Genomic DNA, 15,063 nt, shown 5'->3' on the forward strand with positions numbered 1-15,063 from the left:
AGAACTTGATAATAAATCGATAATAATTTAATAGTAAATTAGTAAGAACTTAATAATAAATCAATTTCAATTTTATAGTAATTAATTGATAAATTTAGTAGTAAATCACAAATAACTTGGTAAATCAATAATAATTTAGTAGTTAATCATAACATAAAAGTAAATCAATATAACTTAATAGTAGTAAATAATAAAAAAACTAACTTAATAGTTAGCTAATGGTAACTTAATAGTAAATTATGGATAATTTAATATAATATAAATAAATGATAACTTGATAATGAATTATAGTTAATTTTGTAATAAATCTGTGATGATTTTGTGTAAATAATAAAAAATTAAGTTGTAAATCAATGATAATATAATAGTAAATGTATGTTAACACAATAGTTAATCATTGATAATTTAGATGTAAATTATTGATAACTTAATAGTAAATCATTAATAATTTAGTTGTAAATAAGTGATAATTTAATAACAAATTAGTTAATCATTGATAAATTAATAATAAATTAATTATAACTTTATAATAAATCATTAGTAACTTTGTAGTAAATTATTAACAATTTAGTAATAAATCAGATATAATTTAATAGTAAATCATTCATAAATTAATAGTAAATCAATATTAATTTAGTAGTAAAGTATTGATAATTTAGCAATATATCATTGATAGCTTAGTAGTAAATTGCTAATAACATAATAGTAAATTAATGATAACTAATTTATTAATCATTGATAAATTTTTTTAAACTTGAAGTTGTCAATAATTGAATCTTAGTTATTAGCAAAAATGGAGCTAAAAATTTTATTTTGAGATACTAGAATAAACCTAACATAAACTTATTTAATAAAAAGATTTAGTGAAAAATTTTAAATTTGAATGAAATAATAATGTTATTGTATAAAATGAAAATGATCTTATATTAGAACTAAACTCATGTTGTTCTATAGGAATCTACTGTTAAATATATGATGACATAAAATTTATTAATAATTATCAAAATTATATTATAAGTTATCAAAAGATTACTAAAATTATATCAAGAAGTTATTAAAATTTTATAAAAAATTACCAAAATTGTATCAATGATTACCAAAATTATATTATAAGTTATCAAAATACATAGAAGGTTACCAAAATTTTAGCAAAAAGTTATTAAAATTAAAATTATATAAAAAATTATCAAACTTTACTTATATTATAACAAAATCAAAATTAAATTATTAGTATTTATTATTATTATTATCATAATATTAAAAAATTATTTATTGAAATGAATTTTTATAGATAAAAATTACACGTTCGTTCCGTAGTACCTAAAACTAATAGTATAATACACTATAAAGAGATAGGAATTTGGTGATACTTTTTTAGCAGTGGTTTCTAACAAACACATTATTTGTTGTGTTAATTTAAATTTAACGGCATTTATTACATAAAATGACACTAAAAAATTATAGCGGCGTTTGAGGTGCAAAACGCCACTAAATTTACAATTTAGTGGCATTTATGTAATAAATCACTGTAAAATAATTATCAAAATTTATTATTTTGAAAATATAATTTTATAAAATTTATATTAAAACTGAAACGGATTGTTTTTGTTATTCAGCTACGTGTTAAACTAAAACGTCACTAATATAATTGTGTTTTCAAAAAAAAAAAAAAACGCCTCTAATATTGATTATTTAGTGGCGTTTACTTTAACTAATGCCGCTATAAGTCATTCTTGAGTGGCGTTTTTAAATAGACGCCACCATTTTTACCCCCAAATTATATTTGCACGCTTGTAGGCAAATTTTTCCCGTGTTCTTCTTTCCTAAATTCTTTCCTCGCTCTTACTCCTCAAATTAAATCTACAGGTCAAACTCTCTCCTCTTGCTCTCACTCTTTCTCGCTCTCGTTCCCCAATTAAAGCTACAGGTCATACATGCTTCTTCCACTGCTCAAACTTCCTTGCAAAGTCCTCTGTTTCCAGTGAGGGTTCAAACCCTTCTTCTTTAACATGGCCTCTGTTTACATGTCAAATTTTATCAAATCCATGGAAATCCTCCCATAGCATGCAAGATAAGGTTTTACATTGTCTGAATTTTGATCAATACAGTTTTAACTAACAAAAAAATTGATTTTTATGGGGGTTTATTTAAGGTTTTCTTTAACAAAAGTTGCTGTTCTCTTTCCGGGCTGTGATTTTGTTCTTGGTTATAAGGTATGGCAAAGAAAAAAGACCCATAATTTTTCTTTTTTTTTTTCGTTTTGCATGCTGTTAACAAATTGGGTTGATAATGGTTTAATAAATAATGAGTAGAATTTGAGGGGTAGTACGTGAAAAAGTGTGTGGGGCTGTTAACAAATTGGGTTGAAAATGGTTCAATGCCTATTTCCCTGGTAGATTGAGATATTGAAATTCTTTATCGGAATGCAATGTTTTTTTTTTTTTTTTTATGAATTAATTTGTTTTCCTGAATTTTGATAGTTTACTTTTGGTTAAAAAAGAAACTAAACCTTGCTGCCATCGAGTTGCCTGGTTTTAGGTCTCGTCACTTAGGTTACTTTCTATCATAAAATGGGAACTGCAGTCTGCAGGGGTTTGATTTCCATATAGGCCACCTCACTATGAAAAATATTGCCCATTTTTTTTTAAAACTAGCTGAGCCTAATAGCTCTAATAAGGTTAGAGATTTCAATGCTAAAATGGTAAGTCATCTTTCACAACATTGAAAGAAAATGGACTCAAGAACTACGATTCTGAAGTATACGCTCAATAGGTGCAATGACCATTCATGAATTTTAGTATTTATTAACTGAATGACTTATGTTATATATAATTTTTTGGGGAAAAAACTCCAGTGATATTAATTCTAAAAGTTGGATTATAGTCTAAAATGTTTGTTAAGCATTTAACTTTTAGTACCTATTACTTGTCGTGACATTAGTGCTTCGGTTAGGCTTAACCATAATAAGTTCAAATTCTGTAATCACTCCTTTGTTTGAGAAAATGTTGAGTGCTATTGATGCTGGGCGAATTGGACGTTTAGGGCTGCCAAAAAAATGTGCAGAGGTGAGTCATCGCTCTTAAATGCCTAAGTTTGACTAGCATTTTCTGTTCAATTGATTTGCAATAAAACTTTACAGATTGATGGTTATAAGGCTTGGCAGTATAAAAATTTTTATTTACTTCAATTATCTAATCATTATTTTGTGGATGGATAGCAGGTTTTGACTTTATGCGTTTTTGGTATTACTTAGCGTCCTCGTTTTTTTTATTGGAAACACTTTCATCTAGTTTTATACTGTCACTAATTTTAATGATTCTTTTGTTTAAGCTAAATATGAGCCTTGTGTTTGGTGTTGCACATTTTAGTTTCTTGTCAATTGTTATCTGGATTATTGTCACATATATACTAAAATGCACTCATCGTGAGACAAGCCTATTTCCCATCAATATCTCAGCAAAAAGGTTTACCTCTTAAAGTCCAGGATTCAAAATGAAAGGAATGGATATTTCAGTTTTGCTTCTGGCCCAATGATAATAGCAAAATGTATGTTTTAGAGGGGGTTGCTCCTTGCATACAGAACATGCAACTGCAAGCAGGCGACATAGGTAACAAATTGATATCACTAGAAAACAATGATTTAAAGATTTCAGTATTTTGTGATATGAGGCCTAAAGTATGCCATGTTCAAATTATTGCTTAATCTGTGCCTCTCCTGACAGACATATTCTTTAGAATTTTTTTCTGGTTTTTTTCTAATTGAGCTTGGATTTACCAGGTCATACATGTTAATGACAGGGTTTAATTGTGTCAAAAATATGTGTGTGTGTGTGTGTGTTGCTTGTTGGCTGTTGCCATATTCATTTTGTTTGTCCAGCAATTGCGTATTTCAAACCCTTGTGCATTTGATTTAGTGTTCTTCCCGACATGGTGGCTATATCCTTTGATAATACGTCATGATTTGAGACTTATATTTGTTTTGAAACTGATAGTTATTTTCTTTCCTCATTAGCATTTAGTCAGTTAGAGCCTATAGGGAAGTTGGTCATGGGTTTCAAAAAGGCTTCAACTGTTTCAGCATCTGAGCTTGTTGATCTTGCACAATAATTCAGTACCTTCTGTTCTGATTGTGCTTCTGTTTGCTCTAGAGCTAAGATAACATGAAATACAACTGGTTCTATAAGTGCTTATTTCTGTTATGCTCTAGTTGCTAATTGGTAGGAGCACAGCTATATTAAACAAGTTTTGGCATTCTTCTAATTTTCAGGCTAGCCTTGTTACAACTCTTAGTCTGGACAATTGTCTTTGGTGCAACAAATGCTATATGATCATCACTTCAATTTAGAGAACTAGCTTGATTGACCTTAAAATTAAGTTGCTTGATTGAGCTAGTTATTGTTTATTTAACTATGAAAATTACAAGTCATCCTCTACCTTACCTTATATGGCATTGTAGGTAAATGCAGAATATAATTTTATCCACTGTTCTTAACTCTGCTCTCTCAACAGTTCTTTCCCCCAAGCCCCTTTTTCTTTGGTTTTGCTCAGTCTTCCCTGAATGTTTCTCTTTCTCTTATTTATATTTATAATGCATTGTTCTTTCTCTTAATTATAATGCCCAAATGTGATAGGAAATTGATGCTTGTTCAAATTTAAGGGAAAGATGCCTACTTTTACCAGCAAAATCTGCTCTTGTCAACCTTTATGCTAATGAAGCTAGAGTGATATCCCAGCAAAGTTTGGCTAGCTACAAGAAAATCCTCATATTGGTAAGTGTTTCACTTGCCTTTGTCATTCACGAATCATCAAATCCTTCTATTGGTAAGTGGGTGTCACCCACTCCATGTATTTAATTGTCATTAGTTGCATTTTGCATTTAGTAAGTATTTATAATTTTTAATATCAGAAATAGCTTATATTAAGTGTAAAAATTTATTTTATTTTATTCAGTTGGTTCTTGAAATCTTGAATTCGGTTGGAATTGTGGTGGAAAAAATTCTTAATCAAATAACAGTATTCCAAATCTAAACGGTCATCAATTTTATATAGTTTAAATTTCTAGTTAATGTAGCGAAACAATTTGAATATTATTGTATTAAATTCTGTGTTACATATATATTGAAATAAATTATATATTTAGATATGTACATATTTATAAATATTTATAAACATGCAAAAAAAAATGCCGCTAAAAACTTATTTCCTTATAGTGATAGTTTCTATAATTAAGAGTTAAATTTATTTATTTTTCTAAAAAGTTGATTATCTAATAAAATAATTGATTGCTTTAAAAAAATTAAATTATTTTTTCAAAAAATTGAATTTGTTAAAAATTAATTTTTATCAAAAGTATTTTCTCTATTTTTTTTCTTTTTCTTTCTTTTATAATTTAAATTTAAAATAATTTCTATGATTGAAAGCTACATATATATATTTTTTAAAATGAATTTTTCAAAAAGAATGTTGATTTTATTAAAAAACAAAAGCACATTGATTTTATTTTTCAAAAAAATCTTATCTCTTTTTCATTATTTTTTTCTATTCCTTGCTTTTCCTAGTAGAAGTGGGAAAAATAAAAAAGGAAGAAATCAAGAAATAAAAGAGAAGAAAAAAGGAAAAATATATGAAAAGCAAGAAAAAAATACTAGTTAAAATTAATAATTCAAAATTTTCTAACTTAAAAATATAATATTTATATTAGTTTTTAAGGTTAAGAATCCAATTTTATTTATAAAAATGAAATTTCAATTATTTCCAATAAATAATTTTCAAAAAATTTGTTAAAAAAAGTTATTATTTAATCAAAACTATATATATTTTTTATTAAAAAAGTATAAAAAAGAGGAAAAAAGAAAAAAAAGGGGGGAAAATAAGAAAAAGTAAAAGAGGAAATAAAAAAAAAGAAAAATAAAAAAATTTGGGTTAATCAATTCAACATTGACGCTTGTCATCTTAATTATTAAATGTTTATGTCGTTTGAATTTTAAATATAAGGTTTAAGGGTAAAATAAATAATTTTTAAGTATTTACTACTTAATTTCCTGATGTTAGAATAAGCTTCTCATTTTTTAAAGGATTGAATAATCCAAAATTAAAAAATTAAAGGGTAACTAATTATTTTTACAATTCAAAATTTATTTTTACGTAGACACCACACATATAATAAAATAATAATTATTTTATACCTCAAATATTTAATTATCATGTAGCAATTAATATTCATATTTATGCATATAAAACTATTATTTTACTTTTTGTTTAATATATGCAAATTGACAATATTAGTAAGTTTTGTTTTCTATTTTATATAGGAAACTATCACATCAAATTATTTACAAGAAGTCCGTAAAAGTTACGAGTAGAATTCATAGATTTATCGACTTTTTAAGGGCCAAGATTTAGGCCCTTAAAATTAGGACTTCATACATTGAATTCGTTATATGAGTTATAATATGTTGATTTGTTGTTAAATAAAACAATCTATTACTGTTTATTATAATTTAGTGTAACTGAATTTTAGTACTAAGTTGATTTCAACAAAGTTCATATTTTTCTTAATTACTTGACAACTTTTATAGGATGTGCTTATAAATTTAACATTTTTTTCATTTAGTGGATAGAAAATTTCGATGAAATTACCTTTAGCAAAAATTATATATATTTGATTTGATTCCTTTTATTTTTAAAATATTTAAATTGACAATATTAATAAGTCTTTTTTTTTTTTTTTCTATTTGATACATTTTTAAGAAATTATTGGACGATAAAAGCATCTTTTTTTTTTTTTTTGTACCTTTCTACTTTCAAATTAGGTTTGATGGATGTTTAAGTTATTATGGATTTCATCATTTATTTGTTAGAATTTGTAATATATTGATTTCTATGTAGATTTTTTTTATTTTAGGTGTATCATCTATCTTTAACAGTTAATCGATCGGAGAATGAAAATTGTGATCTAGTAACTTGATCATTGAATTACTTATATTAATAACTTAAGCCTAATAATCAAACTAGTAAATGTAATTTGTTGAATTGTACATTTGTTTTTTTATTGAAATATTATTATGATTATTGTTTATGTATATATATTGTTGTGTATAATTGAAATTTAAAGCTAAAAAATTAATATACAAAAAATAACAAAATCGAAAAGACATGCATCTAATATATATATTTACCAAAAAAAAAAAAAAAACTATCTAATAAAGAACTGCATATTAAAAAAAAAAAAGAACAAAAAAACTAATAGATTTTTTAAACTTCATTAATTTCCAAAATACCTAAAGGTAAATGTTACTGCTTGTTTTTAATTTATAACTATATTTCAATAATCTAAATTTACTTTTTAAAATTTATAATAGTTATTGTTATGATTTTATTCGCAACAAAAATTTAAGAATTGATTTAATTTATAACTATATTTTAAAAATTTAATCATGTTTTTTAAATTATATAACGGTAATGATTGACGCATTTATTTATAATGAAAATTTAAGATGTAATTATAATTTTCAAAATCAATAAAGATTTTGACCGTACATAGTTGCATACATGCTCTATTGATCAAATATTAAAACATAACCTTAGTTTCTAAATTGCATGAATCAAACACTTGTTTTATTACATCAACCTTTAAGAACATAGAAATTGCTATTGTTTTATTGTCACATGGGCTTGCGCTTAATATTCTCTTGTTTGATAGCCGCCTCATATTGAGCAAACCTCTGTGGATAATCCTTAATTTGAACACCAATCTTCTCCTTTCCACGAGCATTCTTTTGCATAGAACCCACTTTAACCGGCTTGTAATTCAATGAATTCGGCATGACTGTAATACCATCAGCTGTGCAGGCAAGGCTAAGTTTGTTTTTTGCAGCACCATACCTTTTCGTTTCTCTTCTCTTCTTCTCTTCTATAGTTTCACCGCTGTAGTGATACGTCCGCGTGTGAGCTCCAAATGTTTGTGCTGTACGGAAGACGAAGCCTTTGCATTCAGGGAAAGGGCAATAATATGGACCATTCTTCTTGTGAGGCAAGCTGTGAATCCTGCCGTCATTCTTGATCCTCCCGATCTGGTCTTCATTCTGATCATTAGGAATATTAACTATGGCCGGCCCAGAGCTTGAACGTTGGATGTGAGGAGCTTCCTGTGGGGTAAGAATTGGATGCCTGCTCGAGTTTACCGGACTAACATTTCTAATTTGGATTTTATTGGAGTCATCATCCAAGTTAGATGTTTTTGCACCAGCATCAGACGGACAGTGTACACTCAACGGTAATGGACTAATGATAAGTTCGTCTCTTCTGGCGCCATTACGATTGTTACGGTTCGCAGAGGTAGGCACACTAGGCCGTATAAGACTGTCTCCACGAGGCACATGAGGTTGAACGACAGGACCATTCGCTTGGTCGAAGATAGTGACATCAGCCCCATGAAAGCCTGGAACCTGGTTGAGGCCGCTGCTTCCATAGGGATTGGTAATTGGTGGCAAACGGTCCATGGTTGAGGTTGCAGTAAGAGACGGAGTTGGCTTCGTCTCAGTGACATTGGCCTCAGCACCATGAAAGCCCGGAACCTGGTTGAGGCTGCTGCTTCCATAGGGATTGGGAATTGGTAGCAAACGGTCCATGGTTGAGGTTGCAGTAAGAGACGGGGTTGGCTTCGTCTCAGTGACATCGGCCTCGTGAAAGCCTGGTTGGTATTGGGGAGGAAGGTTGTCCCCGATGTTCTGAAGTTGTAGCAGATAGGGTGAAAGATTTGTTCTTCTCTGCTCATAGGTGAATTGACTAAGGTCATTTTCATTGTGGCCAGTGTTGCGATTGGTGGCGCGACGAAGCAGAGGATTGGTCAGGCCAGACTCATTCAAATTGGAATTGAGGGAAAAGGGGTTAAAACTTATTGACGGGAAAGCATAGTTGAAATTGTCATGGTTAGACATGGTGGAGATTGGGAGAGATAGATGCAGCAGGGTGATAATATTAGTTAATATTAGGGTTGCAGCGAAGTTAAAAACACAATTCACATGTGGAAAAAACAATAAGCTGGTATTGTCCATTTTATAGTGAAAGGTAGTCTATTATTCCATCATAATTAACAAAAAATAGTAGTACCTCATTTTAGGGCTAAAGACAATGTGCCAAATAATGCAGGGGCGTCATTATGTCTTTGATAGTAGCGTATCTGATTCTTTTGAAAATACATGGGAAAAGATTTAAGAATGAGAGGAAAATGTCCATTTTTGGCTTTAACACCAATAACCACACCTAATTACCTCCATATATTCGGTGGATGTTGCTAAATTACTCAACATTTACTTAATATACAATTTCTATCCGCTCTTAAAAGGGATGAGGAATAAGGTTTGACTCTCTATACTTCGATAATTTTGAATATAATATGCTGATACATTAAAAAATATATAAAAATAATACAATTTAAAATTTTACAAAAAATCTATACAAATTTGATTAAAAAAATAAGTTTTGTACTTGACATGTGGATATAAATTATAATACGATAATTTTTGTGTTTTACATGTATTAAATATAAATTTCATGTTTTATATTTATTAAATATAAATAAATATACACAGATACATGAATTGTAAGGTCTGATATCTCCTATCTCTCTTTTAAGATTTCGTTATACATACAAACATTTACTCTCCAAAAACATAATGTTAAATATAAGAAAATATAACAAATTAATGCTTCTAATTTTGTTATTGGTTAGACTGCTGAATATTATCATGCGTTAATAATTTAAATGATTATTATATATTAGAAAGTTGATAATTTTTTGATGTTCTCTTATTTAATTATATGTTGGTGGGTTAGATTGTTAATTCATTTCATTTGTTCATTGATCTCTAGAGGTAATAATGGTGTCCTGTTTTAAGGAATTGTTTGATTATATATTATTGTTAGCAAATTTTAACTTGTATAAGTATTTTCATTTCATTAAAAAAATTACATGATATAGAAATCTATATTTACCAAATTGGGAACAAAAGAAATATTATCTCGTGCTTGACCAACTTGATAGAGTTCCTCTATCTATTTTATAATGTCAACACCAGTTAATTTTTATTTTCTAAATATTTTATAAAATTTCTTTAATATATTTTGTTATTATATCTACATTTTTCTATTTCATTGCACTTTCCCATTCTTTTTAATAAAAGTAAAAAACTTAAAATTTGATAAGAAGCATCACTTTCATGACTCATTTTCATTATAATTCAATTATTCAAAATTACATTTTCATCAACTTGTACTATAGCTTCAACTTTAATTTTTGATATCATAAAAAATTTTTGTATAATATATATATACATGTAATAAAATAAAAAATTTATTTAGAGTGTATAATTATATAAATTGAATTTAGTTATAACAATAGAAAATTTTAATTTTCAATCTTTTCTAGTAGGAGAATACTAATAATTAGGAGAGAAACATCTAATGATTTATAAAAATGTAAAAATATAAATTTTTTTAAAAATTTATTAAAGTTATGAAATATGAGTAGATTGCTAGTTTGTGTTATATTATTATTTTTGCTGAATTAATATTTCTAAAAAATAAAATTATAAGTACTTAATTTAAGTATATATCGCTTTTTTGTCAATATTTATGATCATTTGAGTTGGATTCATTTTGGATTTGAGCCGGTTCGGACTTAGATTGTTTTGAATTCAAATCATTTTAGATTCACGTTGTTTTCAGATTTGGATCATTTTCGATTCAAATTAATTTGAATTCAAATCATAAATTTAAGTTCAAATTATTTCAAATTCATGATAGTTTCAAATTTGAATCATTTTGATTTAATTGATTTTGATTGGATAAAATTTTAATATTTTAAAAATATTAATAAAATTAAAATATGCATAAAATAATTATAAACAAAATTTTAAATTAATACTCTTAACGATGGTTTTCTATTCTTTCCATGTCTTATCTCATCTCACTTGTCACCGTTATTTTTTACCAAACATATATTCTCTTTTAAAGATTTGAATTTCATCACTACAACTCTAATCTCACTTTTATAATAATTAATTTCATATTTGTTATATTTGTAGACACCTTATTTCATTTGAGATTATTTTCGAATCTTAAATTAATTTGAATTGGATTTTGGACTTAACCAAATTGATTTTGGATTTATTATTTGAGTTTTAGGCTCACATCATATTTTAGACCCGAAGCAAGCCTATTTATTTTTTATTTATTTATTTTTTCTTTTATTATTATTTTGGAAAATAAATAAAAAGATATAAAAAAAAGATAAATAAAATGATAAGATTGGTGTTTGAAATTCATAGCTTGGATTAAATTTTAAAAATTTCAGTGCTTCTTGAAATTCTAATTCAAATTGAAAGGAATAGGATGTTTGGTTTTTAAATTGAAATCTTATCTTCATCATTTTTATATAAACTAGTGAAATCAAAGAAGAGGAATTAGAGAGAAAAACACAAAGCAAGTAGAAACACGATAGCGAGAAATAGAGAAGAAGCAAAAGCTGAGAGAAGGGCTTCAATTTTGTAAAAAATTAAGCAGTTTAGTCAAAAACTTAGGTATCGTGTTCCTCAAATTTAGGCTTTTGGGTTTCTAAGCTGAGGAAAACACTCAATACAGAGGGGGAAGAAGCTAGTCGGTTCCATTGTGGCCCAATACCACCAAGTTACTTCTATTCAAACCTTCACTCTTTAAAAAGGAATGGCACACAAACATGAGAAACTCTGGTGTTAATCACTCTATTAGCTTCGGCAGCATTCGCATCATCAACTATCCGCTAGTAATCGTTCTGCTTTACGGTGGAATCCAAATGCCAATCCTTCCACAATCCTTGCCCATGTGCTGCTGAAAGTTTGGGAGATGATTGCTGTTAACAAACGAAAAGAAGAAAATTTCTAAGCAATCAACTTGAACGAATGGCGGCTGTAGCGGAAAGAGTAGTCTGAAGTAGTGATCTTGTTTTCAACTAGAAATGCATGCCTCTTAACCGTTACCTAAATATTTAATTCGTTCTTTAAATTTAGTGGTGCATGGCTTGCCAAAATTTTGAGATTGACATGCACTTATTTTCACAATATGGCATCATGGCTGACATATCAACATTTCTCTATAGTTGCACTGGTTAGTTTTTTAAGATTAAAAATAATTAGATTTTATTCATTCTAGAGTACAAACTCAAGTGAGAAAGCAACCATGTCTTTGTGAGGATTTTAATCTAGCCAAGCCACTCCCAAGCAGCTTCAACTCTCTTTTGTTTTTATAGTTGAGCCGTTTTTCAAGCCAAACTGAATCGAGACAAGATATATAATTTTATTTCTTTCATTTTATTTATTTATTTATTTGATAAATTAATATTATTTATTCATTTATTTATTTATTTAATTTAAAATAAGTTTTCTTTTCAAAGAATTTTTTTAGGAAAGTTAAATTTTTTTAAAATAAAAAAACTTTTTCAAAAAATAAGGAAAAAGTTAAAATATTAATTTTTCCTTAAGATAAAATTTCAAGAAAATTTGAAGTATTAATTTTTCCTTAAATAAAAAATATATTTTAAAAAATTAATGACATACTTGAAATATCAAATTTTCTTTTGAAAAAAAATATTTCAAAAAAATGTTTTGAGAAAAGTTGAAGTATCAAGTTTTCTTAAATAAAAAAATATTTCAAAAAAGTTTTGAGAAAAAGTTGAAGTATCGATTTAAGTTGAAGTTCGATTTTTCTTTAAAAAATTTCGAAAAATGTTTTGAGGAAAAGTTAAAGTATCAATTTTCCTTAAATAAAAAGATTTGAAAAAAAAATGTTTTGAAGAAAAGTTGGAGTATCAATTTTTCTTAAATAAAACATTAATTTTTCCTAAAATAAAATAAAAAATAATTTTTTAGGAAAAAATTGAAGTATTGATTTTTTCTTAAAATTAGATTTTTTTCCAAGAATTTCAAAAAAAAATGTTAAATGATTCGACGATGGAATCTCTGCAAAAGAAATAATAGTTTTCTTGTATATTCTTGAGGTAAAAAAATTATCTTAATTTTCTGTCAAAGTATTGGAGTCAATTAAAAATAAATCCTAATAATTAATCATTTGGTAAAATTTTTTTTAAAGCTTAATGGATAGCATGAAATAATTGGTACCATTCTTTAATAAGCATTATGAGGGTGTTATAACCTTCTTCATATATAACCGTGCTTATAGACATAGCTTAGTTTTGTACACTAAAATCTACATTTTAAAAATATTCGAGTCAAGCTTAAGATATCTTTTTAAAATGAGATAGATTGAGTTAGGTGGTCAACTGCAGTTAAAGAAAAAGATTAGTGATGACTTCTTAGTCTATGTTTAGCTATAAGTCCACAGATCTATACGTATGACAATTTGGTAACTCCACTGGTGACTAATCATGAGTCAAGCCAATAAATAAATTTATGTTATCCAAAAAGCCTAAGAAAAATTATTTTTTTTTTAGATTTTTTTATTTATTTTGTTTATTATGTTATTCATATGCATGTGTATAACTTAAGCTCTATACTTCAGTTTCGTCCCTCTAGGAGAGAGTTAAGTACCTATACTTTCATGATATTTTAATGCATCCACAGTGGCTAGTGAAATATTCCCATTCAAATTGAATCATTTTCACTTATAGCCTATAATGGGTGAGGATTGGGGTGCTTCACTAGTCTATGATAGATTGATGTGAGAAACAATTTAGGAACCTTTAGATTATCAACCTTAAACCACATATAGGTATCATAAGGAGCCTAACTTGTAGTTAGAGCCTTATCTTCCCATTTGTAGAAAAAAATCCAATAGTTAAGTTACATTTTTGCAATGATTAACTTTTCTTGCATGGGAATTAACTTTTTGTACATATCATGTTGCATGAATTGTCATTTCGAAGTGTATGATAAAATGTATGTTAGTTGAATTTCTTCTTTCATCTGTTTTTCTTTGTTTAAAGTAAAATAACATTAGGCTGTATATATTTTTGCATTCTTTTTACATATGTTGACTTGAAATCTTAGTGATTGCATATTAAGATGATTTTTATAAACTTTTTTTTATGGCATGAGTATGTAATAATGCAAGCATCTTAATTTGTAGTAATCAAAGTTTAAGTGTAGCTCGACCATCAAAGACTCTTGTCTAACCTACTCGTCATTCATATAATACTCGATCACAAACAAGGCAATGGAATAAGAGCAAAATAGCCATATGGATAATGTCAAAAAAGTTCGAGAAGAGTTAAATGAAGAGTTGGTGAAGATAATGGAAATGTTAAAGATATTAGATAAAGGCAAGACAGTAAAAGAGATCTTTAATTCAAATGAGAAACAAGATATCATGAATCTTTTGCACTTTCCCAAGTTCTGCCCAAATCAAGGCCAGTCTTCTTAAAACACATAGGCCTCATAAACGTCATTTTCTAGGGCATATGCTTACATATACCCTGAAGTGCCATTTTATAGCTATACTAACCTTACCTTTAGGGCAAAGGTGTAAGATCTAATTGAAGATCTTGATTTTAATGATCTTAAAGAGAAGGAAAGATTGAAGACAAAAACCTTTAAGGTGATGGAGGATTCAAGCATGTAACAAGTGAACCTTTTAAAAGAAAGAGTGCGAGCTATCGAAAGAATGGATTATTTCTGCTTTATGGATTTAGCTAAACTCTATTTGGTCCTAGATGTGATCATTCTACCAAAATTTAAAGTTTTTAAGTTTGAAAAATATGATGGGACAAAATGCCTGATCACTTATGTTACCATGTACTATAGTAAAGTGGTTGCCTATGCTCAAGATAAAAAGTTATTGATACATGTATTCCAAGCAGCTTTATTAGCTCAACAGTGAGGTGGCACGTCAAATTAGATAGAACTCAAATACACTCCTAGAATGAATTGGTAAGGGCATTCATTACTTAATATAGATACATTATAGACTTAGCTCCATATCGTCAATTTCTAAAAAGCATAGAAAAGAAACCATATGAAAGCTTTAAGAAATATGTATGCAGGTGGAGAAATGTTACTGCTCAAGTTCAAC

The 15,063-nt window shown here is 27.5% G+C and overlaps 1 protein-coding gene across 1 annotated transcript; it reads right to left on the reverse strand.

Annotated features, from left to right (window-relative positions):
- Nucleotides 1–5,857: 5,857 nt before the first annotated feature.
- On the reverse strand, nt 5,858–8,939 carry LOC149514713 (uncharacterized). The gene has a single exon (XM_089744239.1). The coding sequence runs from the start codon at nt 8,937–8,939 to the stop codon at nt 7,665–7,667; it is 1,275 nt and encodes a 424-aa protein (XP_089600365.1). The 3' UTR covers nt 5,858–7,664.
- Nucleotides 8,940–15,063: the final 6,124 nt, after the last annotated feature.

The sequence above is a fragment of the Durio zibethinus genome, chromosome 15 (assembly GCF_047325235.1).
Source record: "Durio zibethinus cultivar Kanyao isolate XHJ-2024 chromosome 15, ASM4732523v1, whole genome shotgun sequence".
NCBI lineage: Eukaryota > Viridiplantae > Streptophyta > Magnoliopsida > Malvales > Malvaceae > Durio > Durio zibethinus.

Excerpts from the sequence above, each read along its gene's own strand:
- LOC149514713 (XM_089744239.1), bottom strand. The coding sequence starts at position 8,939 with ATGTCTAACCATGACAATTTCAACTATGCTTTCCCGTCAATAAGTTTT.